This window comes from Aptenodytes patagonicus, chromosome 1, assembly GCF_965638725.1.
Source record: "Aptenodytes patagonicus chromosome 1, bAptPat1.pri.cur, whole genome shotgun sequence".
Classification (NCBI taxonomy): domain Eukaryota; kingdom Metazoa; phylum Chordata; class Aves; order Sphenisciformes; family Spheniscidae; genus Aptenodytes; species Aptenodytes patagonicus.
This window is the reverse complement of record NC_134949.1, coordinates 45,169,425-45,188,898: the sequence shown is the minus strand read 5'-3', so window position 1 is coordinate 45,188,898 and position 19,474 is coordinate 45,169,425. Positions and strand designations below refer to the sequence as shown.

The following is a 19,474-nucleotide window of genomic DNA, read 5'->3' as shown; positions in this document are numbered from 1 at the left end:
TATACAATTGCCAGTAGCCCACAGTCATCTTTCTCATCTTTCTGGTAATAACAGAAAAAGATTAACACTAAGATTAGCTGGAGAGATAAGAACTGAGGAGAGGCAGCAGGAGACTCTAGTAATGACATACGAGCAGAGAAGAAAGTGAGAGTTACTGCTTTGGCTCAAACACGGTGCCTGTTGTGAAGGAGAATTAGCATCCCTAAGTTAAACTTACCTCCCTTTGCGAGACACCTGTTGGGGCCTTTTTTTCCCTCTTCCTGTCTCTTCCCTGCCAACAAAAATCTCTCTGATGCAAACTAAAAACACACGCTGAAAGTATCAGTGTGGGAAAGGCATGAGGTTGCCCATATGGCCAATACTTTTGTTTTGTGATGTGCACATAGGACGCATAAATACTTGCTTTTGCTTAGGCAGGGGAGCGAGAGAATGGATTTCAGCTAAGAGAAAAGTATGTTGTTTTTCATCCTGTTTTTCTTTGTTCAGGCAAGCTTATTCCTTGTAATTATTTCTGTTTTCTGCTTCTCTAACAGTCAAATTTTTAATTCCTTCACTGATTTTAATGTTTTTCTCTATATGCTTGTGGTTTAAAACACAAAAGCAAGTATTCTGTTAAGCAGGGTCCTTGGGGTATGTTAATGTACCAGCCTTTTTTTCTTTTAATTTGGGATCAGAACCTCTAAAGTGTTTATGTCTGCAGTTTCAGCAAAGTGTCCAGTGTGCTTTTGTCTAGTACTTAAAGCAGCTCCACTCCAGCATGGTGAGCCGTGTCTGCTGAGGCGGAACTGATCCTACGAGATAAGTGATGTTGTGATCAGGAGACAGATGAGGCTGGTGAAGAGTTACCAAGGCATCTCTTTACAAGATATCTATGGCTACAGGAGGCAGTAGACAGCTTCCTTGCTTTCACATAGTTCAACTTGTAGGAACTTAATTCATTAAGGCCAGGTCTATTCACCAGACTGAATTTCTCAGGGAGTTACAGCTTTGCTTCAAAGGATTTTCTTTTTGTCATTTCATAGTTTCAGGAAGTCAGACAGAACACCATTTTACACGTCCTGTGTAGGCAAATAACTGCTTCACACACCTGAGATCTCTCTTTTTTAAAAAAATATTTACAGAAAGACTGAGAATTAAAATAAATAACACAAAGTCTGAAACTACAAAATATTCTGCTTCCTGCAGGAAACAAGGGTTAATTTTTCTTATTTAAGGAATGAATATATACTTACATATTCACGTTATATATAATATATATTTATTTGAATACAAAATAAACTTTTAAAAAACTGTTGTCTTTTTTTATCATAATTGTATCTGACTGTCCCTAGTCAAAAAAAGGACCAGAATCATGTCTCATCTGTTCTATTCAGCAGTGAGTGGCTAGGTATAAATCATAGTTATGATCACAAAGAGCAGGTATGATTAAGCAATATAAAGTCAAAACTATATACAAAGGAAAAAAAAGGAATTTTGCCTTCCCTTCCCTTTTCTCTACAGCTAATGCAGGGGAAAAATCGTGACATTTTGGTTTAAGTACCATGTTAGAAAATACCATAGTTTTCAAATGCTCTTCTATTCTTTGCGTTTTCAGTTTTATTTTTTAATCTTTTCTCTTAAAGGATAATTTGGTAAATTGTTTTCACACCGATGCTATGTTTAATGCCTTTAATACAAAAGCAGTGCGTGCTGTCAAATGTAAAGGGTTGGTGTATCTGTAATTTCTTGATTTCTCACAGATGGCAAAATCTTCTGGTGAAAATTTTCGAACTTATATTTATGCACCTCCTCATCCTGATTGCTTTAGAAATGTCAATGAAACTAATAATTTGGAAGAATAAAAATTACATCAGTATTCAAAAATGATTTGGTTTTAAGGTTAATTTTAAATGCCCATCTTTGATAATTCTGAATTGCATTATTGCTCTTCAGGCCTCAAATTAAGCCAATGAAACTCATCATATTGAAACAATCCTGAATTACCCATTAATTCAATCTTTACTGTTTTGTGATTTATTGTTATTCCTTTAAAAAGCAACAATGGAAATGTGACAGTACCAAGCCGCTTTCTCTAAGTATCTGATGAACTCTTAATAGTTTTAGGAATGAACGAATGAACGAACGAACTCTTACACACACACACAGAGTGCAAACAAAATCTGAAAATTGCTGACAAAAATGCTCCTGTGACTTTCATCAGTTATTTGAAGGCTTCAAGGAAAAAATTGAGGACTGGCTCTATCTATGTAGAGTAACGAATATGCTAAGAAGATTGACCGAAGTAAAGCAAATCCAGTTCTCCCAGTGGGCCTTCATGGTAGGTTAAGGCTATGAAAATCCCTTGCTGAGAAGAACAGGAATCACTAGTTAAAACTTAGAAGAGTGGGAATGGGGGGAGATTACTGAAGACATTGTAGACATTGTGAGGTTCAGAGAACATAGAGGAGCATATTTTTTCATTTAAGGGAACCTTTTGAATGTTGCACTTGAACAAGCTAAGCAGAGTATTCAGGAGCAGTATGCCTGAAATGGCAGTATTTCAATATTTCAGGCAGAATGTCTGAAACAGCAGAAGTGACTGAAATCCTGAAGAGAGCCCTGAAGGGCTTTTGTGGTGTTGAGGGTGCTGGATGGAGGGGTCTTCACACAGTTAGCTGTCTGTATTTGAATCACAGGTGGCACTGCTCTCCCTGCAAATAAACTGTGTCCTTTCTCTAAGTAATTCTGCAAAACATCTCAGACCTTTGCTGTCATATTCAGGTGTTCCTGCCAGAGCTGCTCCGTAAACTCATGGTTTACTCAAGGCACTGCCTTGGGGTGTGCAACAGCTGGGTCACAGGCTCTGTGTCTGAGAAATGGAGTGAAGCAGAGAACTTGGATGCCTGCGGTGTGCCTGAGAAACTAGAGTCAGACAGAACCTGGGTGCAGCTCAAACATACAGAAACATACAGACCAAAACACGGTTCAGTGAGCAGCCAAAGAAAATGAGCCTGCCCCAGGCAGTGGGGGAATGTATGTAGAAACCCATGGGGATATGCCACTAATGTCATTGGGAACAGTTGTTTCACATCAGGCGAAATGAGACAGAGATACACTCAATTGTATTTCACGGTTGATTTTTTTTATACATTAAGAAGAAAAAAATCCATAAAATCATTGGTTAAGGCATTTTTAAAAGCTTTAACTAAAAAATGCATTGGGCTGCCTGCTAACGACACTGTTCTTGTCAAATATAACTGTTCTGAAGTACGGTGTCTCCTGAACCACATGGAGGTAATTTTGCATGAGTCATTCCCTATATATCTGGACAGTGAGAGCGGGTTTCATCATACTGATGTAGATGTCTAATACGTAGGATGCAGGCATTTACATCTGAGCTAATCATCTAGTCTCCCTTTATAGTCAACAAAGGGAACAGGCACTCCCAGAGTATGATTCATCTCATCTAAAATAGGTCAAAGTGTCTGTTTTCCCTCATTGACTGTAATGGCAGTCTGGGGTGAGTCGCTGAGCTGTCGATGTCTACATCAGAAGTGTGGCAAGTTGAAACCCTCACCACAAGATGAATCATGCGAGCTCTGTATGGTTGTGCTTTGTTATATTTATTTGTGCATTCATAGTAATGTTTAACCATAGGAGCGTAAAGTGACACTGCAGTAAATCTGTAACTACTACCCATATCATCTAAACTAGAGTATGAAAGCACTGGTATTATTATTCTTGTTGTAACTGATTTGAATAGACCTCACAGATACACACTATAAAGTGTTGAATAATATTGCTGTATTCTAACAGCTTAGCTCGTTGCTCCCTGCACATGGTGAAGTACACCTTTATGCTTACTGATTAGCATGAAATTTTGGGCAAGACAAACATATCGACTTAAGTGGGCAGAAAAGGCTGTTCTTTGCCTCGATTTTCCTGAGCTCTCCAGATTAGATTAAATAATTAAATTGATGGAAGAGCTATTGTATTTCAGGAGAGCACTGTGCTGGTAGTAAGGAACCAAAGAGGTGAATGGAAGCATAGTGGGCAGTCTGGTGTTTGACACCAGAGTAAGAATTGCTTATATTCAGATACATGCTGAAAATTTTCCAAAGCTGGTGCTTTAACCATGAAGCCACATAAATAGTTTGATACAATGTCCTAGGGCTACTGGCTATGAATTATGAATGAACTTTGCTAATCACTATGGAATTCTGATTGCCCAACCATTGATTACCTGCTGTCATTTGATAGTGTTTGGAGAAGATTGCTAAATATAATAAAGCATCCCATGCAGGCTTTGGGAATTATGATAAAAAGTTGACAGAATAACATTAAGAATTCTGGAATGTATTCTCCTGAGCTTGAAGGAATAACTAAATCTGAACAAAAGTATTGGAGGAAGGAAAAACTACTGCAATTATAAGGACCTGTTATGTCATGCAAATTCTTCACCTTCAGCCTGATTAAAGGTCTTCAAGCATGACAGAACAGAGCTTGCAAATTGCCAGGATTATTATTCTGTAATGCCATGGTGAAGCTAGTGAATATTTCAGAGACTTACTGAGTATCCTTGCTGCCAATTTGTAGTGAAGTTCCACCGCTTTGAGGTACCAAAAGGTGGTGTTCATGCAGCACATTTACTTTTGCTGGTAACCAGCATTCTAATTGCAGTGAAGGTCTCCAGAATTAACATGAATGAGACAGTAGAAAGACCTCAAGAAGATGAGAAACCTGTTCTGTAATATCTTGTTAATAAACAAGTGATCACCATATTTTGGCTTTGGGAGCAACCCAACAACATGATTCTAGAGTAGTTATCAGAGTATAGAAATACTGTGTTTCAGAGTAATTACTGTTTGAACCCAATCTAGTATTGCTCAGCATTGTAGCTGCTATTTAATTGCCTAATAATCTTTTAAGTCAGAGGATAATATATTTAGTTTAAGGCCTGCAGACCAGTATTTAACTCACTCATAGACTAGCACAAGAGAGGAAGGTTAGACACTGGTAGATATACAACAGTTTTCACATTTTGCAGTATAAAGCATGCAAGTACATTCTTCTTCGAGAGTCACTCTGGTATTAAATGGGAAGCATTTAGCATGCTAAAATAATTTGCTACATTTTTCCTAATAATTTTTAACCTATCTGACTAAATTGAAACAAACATAAACCCTGCACAAAATCTACCAGAGAGAAACCACAGACTGGACAACTTTCACAGAATGCTGGAGCCTGGTCTACCCAGTTTTAACAGTAATGTGAAAGAGCACCAAGTTCAGAGCAGCCAGGATTCCTTCTATTGATTCATAATTTGCTTTTGAGTTGTAAAAGCTGAATTGCAAAGTATTGGAAATAGCATTTACTTTTCAAAACATCCAGCAAATTAAACAGGTCAGTCTGCGTTGTGCATTGCTAGCTATTTGAACAAAAATCAGCAAGTGAAAACAATATATAACAGAACAAAGTGATAACTAAGCCAGATGACTTTTTTTTTCAACTGCACTGTGCTATATGGCTATGTATACATGATTAAACTTCATTTGGTATTGCATGGGAATGTTCCACTTGTATCACAGTATGGTATCTTGGTAGTTCTATGTTCTAGTGATTCCTCTCTTTCTTAAGGTTTGTATAGTAACCTCCTGCTTGTGTCCTACTAGCAATGCAAATGAAACTGCATTCACATGAAAATACAGAAAGAACACTTGAAATGAGATTTTTTTCTGAGAGTCATGCTTTTCTTTTGATGAGTGCACTTGATAAAATGCGTTCCACCCACCCACAGCCCCCTGCCTTCTCTGTGTTTCACTGATAACGTGACCCACCACACTGAAACAGTATTGTTTCCTGAAAGGCTGGAGGCAAGCATGATGATGAGAAGACAAAAAGGAAAGTGAATGTTAAACAGAATGGGAGAGAAAGGAACTGTGCATATGTATGAGGAAATGAGAAAAAAATGGTAAAAAAAAGAAGTGTGGTTAGAGTTGGATATAATAAGGGGGGAAATAAGTGCATATTCCTTTTAAAGGGTACGCATCATAGAATACAGAGTAATAATTCTACCCACATCGTTACTCAAAATTATCACCAACTTTTGTGGGATATGAATGTGGGAAATGAGGATGGATTTCAATGACATTAGCATGAGTTTAATGTTAGTATAATGGAGTTCATATATTGGAAAATGTTTGAGTAGGAAAAACAATCCTTTTCAGAAGTTGTGTTTAAAACATATCTTTGCTTAAAGGAAGGACAAATCAGAAATAAAAAGCAAGGGTATTTTATTGACATAGAACTTAACTGGTTTTAACATAATTCCAGGAATTTTTTTTACATATATCTATATAAATACACACACACACTCTTTTCATCAATTTGCACTTTCCACAAGTATGTAAGAAAATGGTATTTAAGAACAATTCCTTGGTGATAACGTTTACAAGCAAAGCTAGTTACATTTGTAATCAAAGGAGGACTGGGGACAAGAAAAGTATCCCAGCAGAGGAATACCAGTCCTTCTCAAACATATGACAATACTTTAATTGACTTCAGCAGGGGCAGATTCCCTGCTATATGCTTTTTTTCAACGTAACTTTGAAATCTTCCTCACTGCCAGTCATACCACTTCTTTGAGCAAGCACTTACTTCAGTTTTAGCTGGAACTCACTTTGAGTGAACCATCAGCAAAAAGTCTGTGTATCACTTAAGCTCTCGTGCACTGATAAATTTCATGTTTTAACCTGTCCTAAAGCAATTGTTTGTTCAAGTCTCCCCTTCAGAGTTATTAGTGGAAGGAAATACAGCCTATTTCATGAGGTCACGTTTTATACACTCATGTTTATACATTTTAAGTCTACTCAAAATCTTCTGTTTTGTACCAACTGTTATATTTTGCTCCTGACAAAGCATCAGCTGGTAACAAACAGCTTTGGCCCTGAACACATGCCTCATTTTCATTCTGTAATTTTATCCCATGAAGCTCTTTATTATTCTATATTCTCTCTACTGTGAGCAATATCCCACAAGTCATTGCCAAATTGAGCAAGCTGTGGGCCCAATAGTGACAAGAGAAAGAAGACTGCTTATTGTTAACAGATATAATAGGTGAATAGTAAATCAAAACAAGAACTTGGGCAACAGCATTCATGTATTTTAACATGTTGGATGAATTTGGAAGTGTGGAAAAGCAGAATGCTCTTGGGATATTCTGCTTTTTCTTTACCCCCAACCACTTCTTAATCACCAAGTTAAGTAATCTAGTAGTGGCAAATGACAGCTTAGTGCCCAGTTTTGCCTGTGAGACTACATCCTAAACACCCATGCCAGACTTTTCAACCAGAATATGAATTTATTGTTTGTATTGTAACACTCGTCACTTTAGAGGTGATTAATTGTCATCTAGAGTCTGGTCTGTGCCCTAGGGAAATGTTTAGACCTGTACTTAACTCTTTTAGATTGATTAATGTACCTAAAGCTATTTATGTTTCCTTCTGGATCAGAACAGATTTCTCAATCAGTACAACTTTTTCATGTAATATTGTTTAGTTTAGGACCATAGCAAATGTGGGGCGATTCATAGAATTTTCAGGTGTGGTGATGAAACTTCTAAGCAACTGCAAAATAGCAACCAATCTGTCGTCTGTGGCACTGACCTTCTACAAGGATAGCTGGTGAGAGGGAAAGACCTGAACTGGCGCTGGAGAAGACCCCAGTCTGATTTAGAATATCTGAATAGCTATCGTGTGTCACATGAATTTCAGAGGCCTTATCTGATCTGTTATGGTAGGCTGCTGAAGCTTCTTCAGAATAAATCATCTAATTGCTTTGTGCTGTCTGACGTACCAGTTTGCACCAACTGGTACTAATAACTGGGGAGTCTGAGTTAGTATTTAGCTAACTGCAAGTCTTGGGTGGCAGATACAGACTTTAAAAGAAAAATTCCAAGGTAAACTATTCAATAGTTTTGTTAGAAAATCATTGTGACAGTATTACTACTGAGAACATTAAAAATTGTGTTTGTCTGTTGCATCATATTTTATTTAATGCATTGCCATTCTTTTACACTCCATGGAAATGGTTCTTGCTAAAGTGTACTTACCTCTTCTTAAATCTCAAAACCATCCTTTTTGATATATTAGCTGCCATCAGTCATATTCTTCTTTCTAGAATCTCATTTTTTCTTGGTTTCCATGGCCGCCTTATTTCCCAGATCTCCTCTTAGCTTTCTGATCATCACCTCAGTAAGTGCTTTAGAGAGGTCTTTCTTGCTACACCTCCACATCATCTCTTCCCTTTTTATTTGCAAATACAGCTTCAACTGCTGTCTCTGTACAACATGCAGCTCACAAACCCACTCCATTAATCCAGACCTTCTCTTTCCTATCACACCAAGGTCTCTGTCTCTCAGATGATCCCTTTTGAATGACACTGGCTATGTCTTCACCAGCAGGTAGTGTGGAGTGGACAAACAGGGGCAGATCAGGAAAGCAAAAGAGGTGGTGCTCAGGACCTCACGCCCACATTGTGTGCATTATTCAGAGAGGTTATTTCAGACTAGCTGTGATCTAGTAACATGGACTGGATGCCCACTAGCAGCTGAAGCACTGCTTGGAGCAAAAGCACAGGTGCAGTCTTTGAACACGGGATTAGGGTTAGTTTCAGCTGAAAGTTCATGAGCTCCAAGACCACTCCGCGATGCAAACTACAGCCCAGTAAGTGGAAACATCCTTCTGAAAGAAACACTGCATGCTATCTGCCATGCTTCCTCTCATATTCAGAGCTGAGTTTTGGCAGATGCCTATAAGAAAGCTTGAGAATTATTTGGGTGTTAATCTACTATGGCACAACCTACCATGATGACCAGTTGCCTGCCTCTTTTAATTAAATTGTAAATTTTTTGAAGTGTCATCTTCTCTTTTCCTAACACTGATGCAGCTGGATAATAACTATTTTCTTATAAATGCAAATATATGATTATGATTTTATTCCTATTGCAGCTCATCTACTGTCCTCTCTTTTCTATTTCCAGAAAACTTCTCATGTCTTTGTTGTATAAGACATCTGGTCAGTATAGCTCAGCTACAAGCCAAGGATTGTAAGAACTGTTTCAATTAGCATAATCTCCCAGTCACAAACAGTACAATCTTTGTCATCGGAAAGGAGAATTATATAAGGTTGCTTCTAGCCATTGTAGTCATTTTGGAGTTGTGTGGTTGGGGGGAGGGTGTTTATTTCTTTTTTGTGCAGTTACAGCGCAGAGTTAAAATGCCTCAGATACTGTTTTATCATTTAGTACTATGCATTCATTTCATCACTAGGATACAGACCTGTATTTAGTAGAGTGGTGTAACTGGCCAGTAGTGGCTCTGGTAGCTACGCAGAAGACGCTAGAAGATGTCTAGCAATGCTATTGTAACACAATAGCATTGCCAGGTTCAACTATACCAGCAAATTTACAGGAAAAGCTGCAAGGTAGCGTTAAATGACACAGGAGGAGAAAACCCTCTATTTAAGCGCCATCATCCTGAAGACTGACCAGGATATGTATCGCTCAGTTCACTCCTGCATGTAAGTCAGTGTGTCCCTTGCTTGACTAGGCTAGCCTCCATGAGACCAGCCACTATTTCTTGTGCCCCTGTGTCCCCAGCCATAAAGGACTGTTGGGCATCTCATAGGTTGTTTTGTTGGGGTTTTTTTTTGCATGTATCTTAGTAATAACTGTCTAAATTAGGAACTAGTGTTAAAGAGGAAAAATACTATGAGAGTGAGGGTATGGGCACTGTTCAACTGCACCAGGTATTCCCACTCACCACTCAATATGGCTACTCACGTAAGCCCTCTGGACTGCTCTTCAGAGACACTTCGATCTCTCCCTTGACAATACACAGGTACTTAAGGAGAGTTCAGGCCACCAAAAATATTATTCCATGTATTTCTGTGGGTCATACTGGTTTTCTGTGGCAGATCAGGCCTTTGGAGATCTAGACAAGAGCCTTACACATTTACTCTCCTCTAGCAGACTTCCTTTTCTTCCCTAGCAGACTTTTACTTGCCTTTAGAAGACTTTCTTTATCAGTAGTTGGTATTTAAATTTAGATTTATGAAAAGAAAAGATCAAATATTTTTCTTAGGTGTTGTCATCCTGAGGGTGCTTTCATAAGGACTCAGCTTCATTCTTTCAGACTTTCTGAAAGTAGGTCCCATACTGTTCCTGTGCTACTTTGTCTTATGCAGAAAGTAAGAAGTATTTTAGATGTGCTAATATGGTTTAGCTGCTTTGAACTGGTAGCTTTGTTCCAAAGAATGTGTGCAACTAAGACTGTACCTCATTGTGTGTGTCTGATATATGTGTACATGCGCAGTTTGTTCATGCTTTGGGATTTGTATCTCTGAACAGCAGTGTTGTTGCCTATCTGAGGCTGGTATAACACAGGATTAATACAGTATGTGTTGCTAAAGCTGATTTTAAATTTAAAATGACCATCAGCGTGCCCCTTTTGGTCACTTACTAGTCACTGTTTATACTGATCAGTATTCCTTTTTTTTCCCCACTCAGATGTTGCAAGGGCAATTGAGTTACTGGAGAAACTGCAAGAATCTGGAGAAGTACCAGTACACAAGCTACAGTCCCTAAAGAAGGTGCTGCAGAGTGAGTTTTGTACAGCTATCAGAGAGGTATGAAATTGAAATTTTTAGTTATTTCTCTGAATAACATCCCTCTCCTGAAAAGAAAAGTATATTTGCCTTTCAGTGCTGGAGAAGCAGGAGTACCTTGTATAAAGGATGATGGGTGTGAGATGTGTCTGTAGCTGCCTGCTACCGTGCAGAATGCTGAAGTTACTGAAAAGCAGACACAGAACAGTTGCGTCAGTAAGGCATCAAGCTTGAGGCAATTAGCCTCGCTAAGGAGAAAGGGTGATTAATTAGTACTTTAGTATTCTGCTCATGCTCTTTCAGGGTGTGTGCTAACCTGTACAGCACTGTGCTGGGATATGGGGACATGCCAAGTTGGATCAGTGCAAGCTTAAACGCCTCTACTTTGAGCTCAGGTGTGTGATAGGAATGTGCTGATGAAATCAGGTTGCAGTGAGAGACAAACAGTGCAAGCACTGAAGTTAACTGAAGCCGACGGGAATCTTGCTGTTGAAGTCAGTCATCAGGTCCCAGTGGGTCTTCCTCCACGTGTCAGAAATCCTTGTCAGATTCCTAAGAACTGTGATCATTACCCTGCCAGCCGTGGTCAGGGCCTTCCTAAGCTCTGCCCAACAGTAGATAAATGATGATTGTTTTCTTCTAGTCAAGCTAGAGAAGAAGCACCCCCCTTTCTACCTGCATACAAGCCGTATCTTTAAAGCAGTTAAATTACAAATACTTCTGTTAGAATTTTCTTAGATGGAAACCATGAGTTAATACAACATTGTGTCAGACTTCTTACCTACTAAACTGAGTGCTGTTAGCCTGCCAGACAGAAGCAGCCCTAAATGCCCTAATGAAGGCAACATCTTTTCAGCAGAAAATCTGTAAGAACTTCTGTTTCAGTTTCTCTACCTAGTGCCTGGAACTAATCCTCTCTTGCTGAAATCAATGGGGAATCTAATGTTCCCTCGATGATAGCAGGATTGAACACCTGATAGCTAGGCAACAGCAGCGCATTGATTGAGTGGACTGCTGGGTGGCTGGAAGGAAGAAAAAGAGGAACAGACATTACTTTAATAAGCAAAATGCAACACAGTCTTTGTTTTATGGAATATATTCTTCAATGTGAGAAACACAAAGAGGCTTCCACTTAATTAAATGACAGTTTTCAAGGCTTTTTAAAGGGAATAGTGTTCCGTGACAATAAATAATGGCATTATGTACCCTGAAAAGCTGATACTCTTACTAGTCCTTTCATTTAACCAACTAAATGCTTCTTTAATTGACCACAGAGCATTGAAAAGTTGTGGGGTTTGGGGTTTTTTTTCCAGATAGCAGAGCCTGGTACTCCAATTCTTAAAGGCAATTTTCAACCTTTGCAGCATCATCAGTGAAATCTTACCAAATTTATATTCATCTCTGGAAAATAGTCTTAGCAGAAGCAAACACAAAGCTTGTTGAAACAGATACAGATCCTAGGAAGCAGGAAAATGGCTTAGACAAATGCACTCTCAGTTCAGTGAACTGAAAGCAGATTTTGACAAAATCTTCTCAGTGGCACAAAAGGTCTTTATAGAGTGTTGTGTAAAGACAACCTGCACATGACAGACTATCTAATTACTGTTAGATTCTTACAACCAAATAATAGTCACTTTAAGAAGCCTGGAGCTAGTTGTTACACAAGAATGGAGTGATGATGAATGAGCAGTTAGATCAGTTCTACCAACTTCATAAACAAAAACATTTATTTCTTTTTACATATTTAGTATATAACATAGATAATATAACCTATCTATCTATCACTATCAGAGAACAAAATGTCTACATGCAAAACAATTATTGATGCCATTCACCACTATGTATGTAAATCTTTTCTTAGAAGAAATCTTCAAATATAAAAGGCCCAGTAACAAATCTTTTCATTTAGGGAGAGTGGGAGAATTGACATACATACATTGCTAGTACTTAAGGTTGTTCAACATGTGGCTCCTCTTTTCAGTTACTTATATTAGCCCTTGGCAAATGTTTAGATTGTAACTCTCTTTTTCTCCACCAGTTGAAGAGTTGTTGGAAAATTGCAGAAAACAATTTCTTCTGTTTTTTAAAAAAAATAATAAGAAAAGCATGGAATATTTTTGGCCATGTTACATTGTTAGACATCCCCAAGCACTGCAGCAAGGGCTTGGAGGATATCTGAGCTGGGTCTTGCCATTAATCAGGGATGCCCTTCTTGCATGTCCGTGTACACTGGAGTTTATGAAAGACTGATAGCTACTTTATTGAACAACGCAGTCTTTTCTGAGCATATTTGAGCTTGAGCTAGCTGAGGATAGACAGAAATCTCCCTGCAAATGCTCCCTCCCATTGTTTATCTTCTCTTATCCCGAGTGCAAGATGTGAGAGTGTGGTGACTAGCTTTTAATTCCCTCTATTAGTACCTCTACCTAGACTAGAGGAGAAAAGTTGTTGACCTTACAAGAGAAGGCACAACAATCGGTTGGAAGTAACGAGAAAAGTGGGAGTTGTTTGGAACACAAGAGCCTTCCTGGAGAACACAGTGAAGCAGACCAGGTGTGAGCAAGTAGGTAGGAGTAATCAAAATGGGATGAGGAGCAGTGGCAGGCTTTCTATTAGTATGCAAATTCTGGAAGAGGCTGCTTATTATATGTACGCAGAGAATCAGATCTGCAGTGTGGTTTGTTCATTGTATAATGCAAGATCTGAGCCTAACTTTCTTTCATCAGAAAATCTAGTAAAAGAGGTTAAGGCTGACTCCTGCAGTCCTATGAACTCCATAATGGAGGAGCTTTGGAAAATAAACATTTTGTTTTCCAGTCTAAGAAATTATGGACACTTAACTATCCAGTGAGTTTGATGGTTAAAATATGTCCCAGAGAAACTCAGTATGGGGCTCAGTGCAGGTGAAAGGATCAAAGACAAAATACAATCCACACAGGATTGATTGAATGTGACTTGTCCCTTCTACAAGCAGGAATTCTTTAACTACAGTAGCAGGAGGTCACTTCTATGATCAATTAGCCTTTAAAAGTATGAGATACTTTATTAGCTGACATACATTCCAATCTAATATGTAGGAATCTATTAAATGGCTGTAATTAATTGTATTTATGGGAATTTATTTAGTAAATCAACCCGCCAGTTCAAATCCCCGCACTAATATCCGATAGAAATAAAATCTTTTTAAAGTGACTGAGTAAATGAAATTTAAATAGAAGTACTTTGGCATTTTTCTAGGATGCTATGTCAGGAAATGGTGATTAATGGTTCTCACTTAGCTAAATATAAGTACCACTAACTGAAATATTCTGGCACTAGGCAAGAATACGTATTAGCTCTGAAAATAATAGAAATAATTGAAGTATGTAATAACCTCGTATTTCCTTTTCACCTGAAGACCCCTAGACCAGAAAACAAGTTAACTGAAGTCTGGTCACATTAAAATTGAGTTTTGAAAAAAAATTTAATTGTGTTTTAAAATTACTTGTTTCAAAAGCTCCCTAGCTACGTGAAAATTAATTAGCCTTCTGTAGCCTTATCACCTGGCAAAAGATGCATGAATCTTGTCTGTTATACCATTAAGTCCTTTAACCTTCTATGTGTTTTTGCTCTTTATTCAAAGCTGTTGCTATGTTATAGTCTTCTGACTCCCGGAGGGTTACTGGAATAGATGAAGGGCAGGGCTGCGAAAGTGAATGCATGATTGAACTACTGAGAAGGTATATTCACGTGGAACATAAAACTAGGCAACCTGAATTGATAAAGTGACTTTAATTGTTGTAAGTCAGTAAAAAGGAAGTTAGGAGAACTGTAAGATAAAGTGAACTTCTGGTCTGGCAAGAAACCTTAAAGAGCTGTAGGCACAGAAGATAGAATAAACAGTTGAGCAAAACACACTAAATCATCAACAAGAAAATGTGGCATACCTTAGCAGATTATGGGAATTTCGTTTACTGTTAACATCTGGTAATCGGTACTGAAACGCCAGGAGAGTAACGATACAGCTTGATAAACCCATGCCTCTCCCGATCAGCGGAAGTTTTCTTTCAGGTTGATTCTCAAGTTTCTATTTCTGTATGTTAAATATGTAAAATTCAGGTGTATCTCGCTTTCCTCCCAGCCTTCGTTCTACTCCATTTTCCATTTCAAGATTAAATCTAATGTTTTTCTGTGTGGATATTATTTATAAGAAAATCTGACGTAAATACCTATGGTGAAACATTTATCAATACCAAAAGTAATCAGATCAAAAAGTCTTTATAAAAATGTGGTGTGGCAACCAGACACACAAAAATAACCATTATTTCATTCTGTTATCTTATGACTCCCCCCAAAATATCAGGTCATCGCAGAAGAGCACTTCTGCAGGACTGGGTCACTGACAATTGTTTCTTAAAAGGAGGAGCAGTTAACACAAAATACACAATATTAAAATAATTTAATACAAAATAGTATTAAATTAGTCTGTGGAACAGCATGTTGTCTTTGAAAATAGTTCAGTTTCTACTTCAGTAGTTTAAAACTTTTAAATTTACTATAAAATTATCTTGTGGACAGAGCATCCTGGACATTTAAAGACCAGTAGTGACTTACAGGCAAAAAAAATGGCAGTGGCAGAAGACTGACCCATTTCTGATGAGGTCTGGATGCCCCCCAGTTACTTTAGAGGTACATTTGATTATGTTCTGTAATACTAAAAACATAGTTTCACTATATGCTAGGTAGGACAGTTCAACAAGCCTAGTCAGTGTATTGGAATGATTTCCTTTAATTAATAATTTTCATTTTCATGCCTTAGGGATCTGAATGCCTGGAATCCCAGTGCGCTGATATGCAGTGTGTTATTATCTGGTCATTTCCTCAAGCTGCCTACCTGCGCTTTTTGTTATTAACCCTGATATATGTCCTTGCAAATATTAGGGAACCAGAAGAAGGCTGCTGGGTGGTGAAAGCTGAGTCTGGTGATACTATGCTCATTACTTTACAGTGATGCAGTGTGTGACAGCGGGGGGCTGGCTGGAATCCTTAGCTCTTCACTTCAGATATCCCAGTACGGTGGCGTACTCCATTTTAAAGGGCTGCGCTAAATATAACAATCTGGGTATTAGCTGGACTCAGGCGAAACTTCTCATTAAGTCCTTTATTAAAATTATTCATTTAGGATTTTAATGTAGGAGTCATTTAAAGTCCTGGTTTCGTTGTGTTTCAAGAATCTCAAGATTTGTTTGTTCAGTTTTCAGTATAATGCTGTTCCTCCACATCCCAAACCTAGCCTCTGAAAGCAGAGTTCCATTGTTTTCTGCCTGATGAATCCCATTCCCTGTAAAAATAGAGGTTCACCAGGCCAAACTCTCTTGGTTGGCACCCAGGGCAACCCCAGAGTTCAAATCCTGCCCTGCGTTACTCTTTCTTTTCACTGGGAGCTGAATATTTGTAACAGGAGGAGAAACACAATTCCAGTCAGTCTCTCATCTCCACAGCGCGAGCCCAGCTTTTGAAGTTTTTAAATTATAAGAGGCAACTTCAGGGGAAAAAAAATATATATATGTATCAAAAAGACCTACTGCTATAATTCACAGCACAGAACTGTGATTAAGGCTCAGTAGGAAGTCTGACATCTAAAGTCCCCTACTGTCACATTTACGCGTGCAAACGGAGGTGTTGGTGAGGATTAAGCAAAAGTGGTATATGTTGGACTTACTAATAAGGCAATTAGTAAACAAAAGGGCAATAGGATAACTCATATGAGTAAAGTGAGTGAGATTTATCAGCTCAGATTTGTAACTCGGGTCATAAAAGCAGTATGGTTATATTAGCATGATGCCCCGTTAGACTGGCTGGGAAGCAAAGTTCTCCTTAGGCTAATCTGATACCTTGTTATACCTTGTTCTGGTATTCCAGATATCTATTCAGAATTACTGCACCATTAATTTAGCAGTAGCATTCATGCAGCAGCAAATACGGAATTGTGCAAACTGACCGAGTTCATTCAGATTTTCACATGCTTATGCATGGATTGATTTGTACCTTTTCACTAAAATTTGCATTCCTGGATACTAATGGTAAAGTTTCAGCATTTTATCTTCTTTTAGATATTGGGGTGGATTATAAAGTTGAACCAGTACAGCTTACCTGAATTCTGGCTCTGTGTAGCATTTGCAAGAATCTTCTGCTGCACCTTTCCATCCTTTTTCCATTACCAGCGTCCCAGCAATGAAATGCCACATAAAATAATGATAAAAATTTCCACTAAATCAGTACCTCCATCACTGTTTGGAAGGGGCATTACTTAGCTTCATTCAAAGAAGACAGTATGGCAAAGTAGTAATGTTTCCATGTTTTACAGAGTTTTGCTTTCCCTATCCTGGTTACAAGTACTGTATCTATAATGGTGAGTTGAGAGAAGGATTTGTAATGCATGTAAATTAGGGCAGAAAAGAAATCAAATTTCAAAAGATGGGCTGCCTGCTTTTTGTCTTGCCACCATGCTGTATTAGGCATGTAGAAAGTTCAGCGAAAAGCTTAAGTTAGCAGTAAACACAGGAATATTTTTTTTTAAATTACCCTACTGTGTTCAAATATGTGCTATTTTTTAGAGAGTGAATGTAACCAGAAATTACGCAAAATTTGAAAAACAATGAAGTTTCATTTACCACTTTACTGTAAATGATGGAAGCATTACTCTGTTGCTTGCAAGCCCTGCATGGCATGAATGAGAACTTTTGGAATGATTACCTAGTCACTCAGCAGATGGCCTTCATTAATGGCAATTATATGAATTTACCAAGCTGCCCAAGCATTATCTGGGAGAAGGCATTATTAAGCCTCTGTGCAATTACTAAGTCCCTACGACTTCCATGACTTCACTGCAGGAGATTTAAAACAGCTGCTGTTGTCACTTTTTTTTAGCTGCCTAGAGCTAAATACATTGATTTCACAGATGTAGTATCCCAGAATCTGGGGCCAGACTGTATCACTGGTCTTTAATCAGTGCTTTCTCCCATTGGTTTTGATTAAAGATCAATTTTCAGAGTCAGCTGATGGCTATATATCTACTCACATTTGTGCTCTGCTTGCGTGGTTGTGCCTTTCACAAAAGATAAATATTTTAGTGCTGCAAGAGTCCTGCAATGTATAGAATCAAAGCAATGACACATCTTGTTCATATCACAGTTTATCTGGATTGCTGTACCATATTTACTAAAACTCTCTGGTGTGTGGTGCTCAGGTGATGTTCTTAGTTCTGCACACGGCCGCAGTTGGGTGTGCTGCAGAAGGTGACTCAGGTGGGACATGGGCGATGCACCTCAGCATCTTTTTTGTTTTCCTCACATTATCATTTTAGTTTATTTTTGCAGTATCGTATTTGTTTATATAAAACCCTTAAGGATAAACAGAATAGCCTCTGCTGCAGTTCATCTCAAGCCTGCTTCTGCCTCTTGAGAGAAATCAGCAGCAAGGTGAACTACGGAGGAATATTTATGCTGACAGGTTGTTGGAAGCCACTGCACCACTGTTTCTGCCTTGATGAAGCCTCAGTATCCCCCTGCTTCCGCTTAACTGAAGTCACTGATGAGACTCCTGAGAAATGCCGCTCAATCTCCATTTTTTAATTGTGCCTTCAGAAAATAAAAGAAATTGTAAAACTGTTTTAAAACTCCATTTTAGCTACATTTTTTGTTGGTATTTAAAATAAGAAACATCAGCAGTTTCCTTCCTTCTCCCTGCCTTCTCAGCTCAATAGGAACAGTTGAGATGAACTTGCATGACGGGCTCAGGTTATGTCATGTTTCATCCAGGTGCTGATTTTGGCAAGGTTTTGCCAAATCTGTTAAAGTTTGGAATATGGCTCTTGCATACAGCAGCCTCAACAACATATACAGACTTACCGATCAAGTGGAGGAAATCAGTGTTTATTAATGCTTGGCATATTTTTGAACTCAAAAGTAACTGGCAGTGAGGTCTAAAAGAGAGTTTTAAATTATGAGTTATGAATTCCAAGTGGTCTTAAGGGAATTAACTAATCACACATGTTGCTATTTCTTTTGATCCCAGTATATTGCAGTAGAAGCAGCAAAAGAGATTTTCAGGACAGTATTTTGCTAAAGTTCAGTGACTGCAAAGCATACAGTTTCTGAGACACCTGTAACACTGTCTTCAAAGATGCCAGATCATAGTTGCCATTGACTTAGGGCAGAGTATAGAACAGTGTGTAAGGGACATGAAATAAACTAAATGACCCAATCATATTTTTAGTGTTCCTAATATAAGTAATTTTTATTTGCAAATAAAAGTCTATTTTTCATGATTCTTAAGAGGGTGCCAAGCAACTTCCTATTGACTTTACAGTGTCAGAGTGATGCTTCCAGACAGAATCGACATTGGAGGGAAGAAGAGGGGGCACATGGAGGTCGTGTGTGTCCTAACAGCAACACCGGGAGTGTTTCAACTGACTCATCCAATACGTGCAGAGGATGTGACAGCATGCATTTCCTGATACATCTGCTATGTTCTTCTGCTCACGCAGAAGGGAGGAAAGAGATTCTGGCCCCAGCCTGTAACCCCTGTTGGGTTGTTTCTTGGACAGGCGCAGCCTCATATGGCAAGAACTCAGGGACCAAAACTTGGTTCAGCTTTCAGACAGCAACACAGATGCTGTCAGAGCAGAGTGAGCACCACCCTCTTCCACACAAAAAATGAAAAAAAGCCAGAGCAAGTAATATTTCGGTATTTTAACCGCAGCCTCCATGAAGTGTTCCACCCTAAATTAAAATATTATACCCTTACGGTGATTATACTTCATTTATTTTTAACAATGTTTCAGGCTTGT

General features: G+C 38.5%; 1 protein-coding gene across 3 annotated transcripts in view; it reads left to right on the top strand.

The window, feature by feature from the left end:
* Positions 1 to 19,474, top strand: part of LIN7A (lin-7 cell polarity scaffold A) — a 50,598-nt gene that overhangs the window by 9,360 nt on the left and 21,764 nt on the right. For 2 of the 3 annotated variants that reach the window (XM_076333664.1, XM_076333655.1), the window contains exon 2: positions 10,547 to 10,665. In XM_076333664.1, coding sequence (XP_076189779.1) covers positions 10,547 to 10,665 — 119 coding nt within the window. Of the gene's footprint in view, positions 1 to 10,546; positions 10,666 to 18,993; positions 19,402 to 19,474 lie in introns of those variants that run through there. The other variant, XM_076333674.1, reaches the window with a different exon arrangement.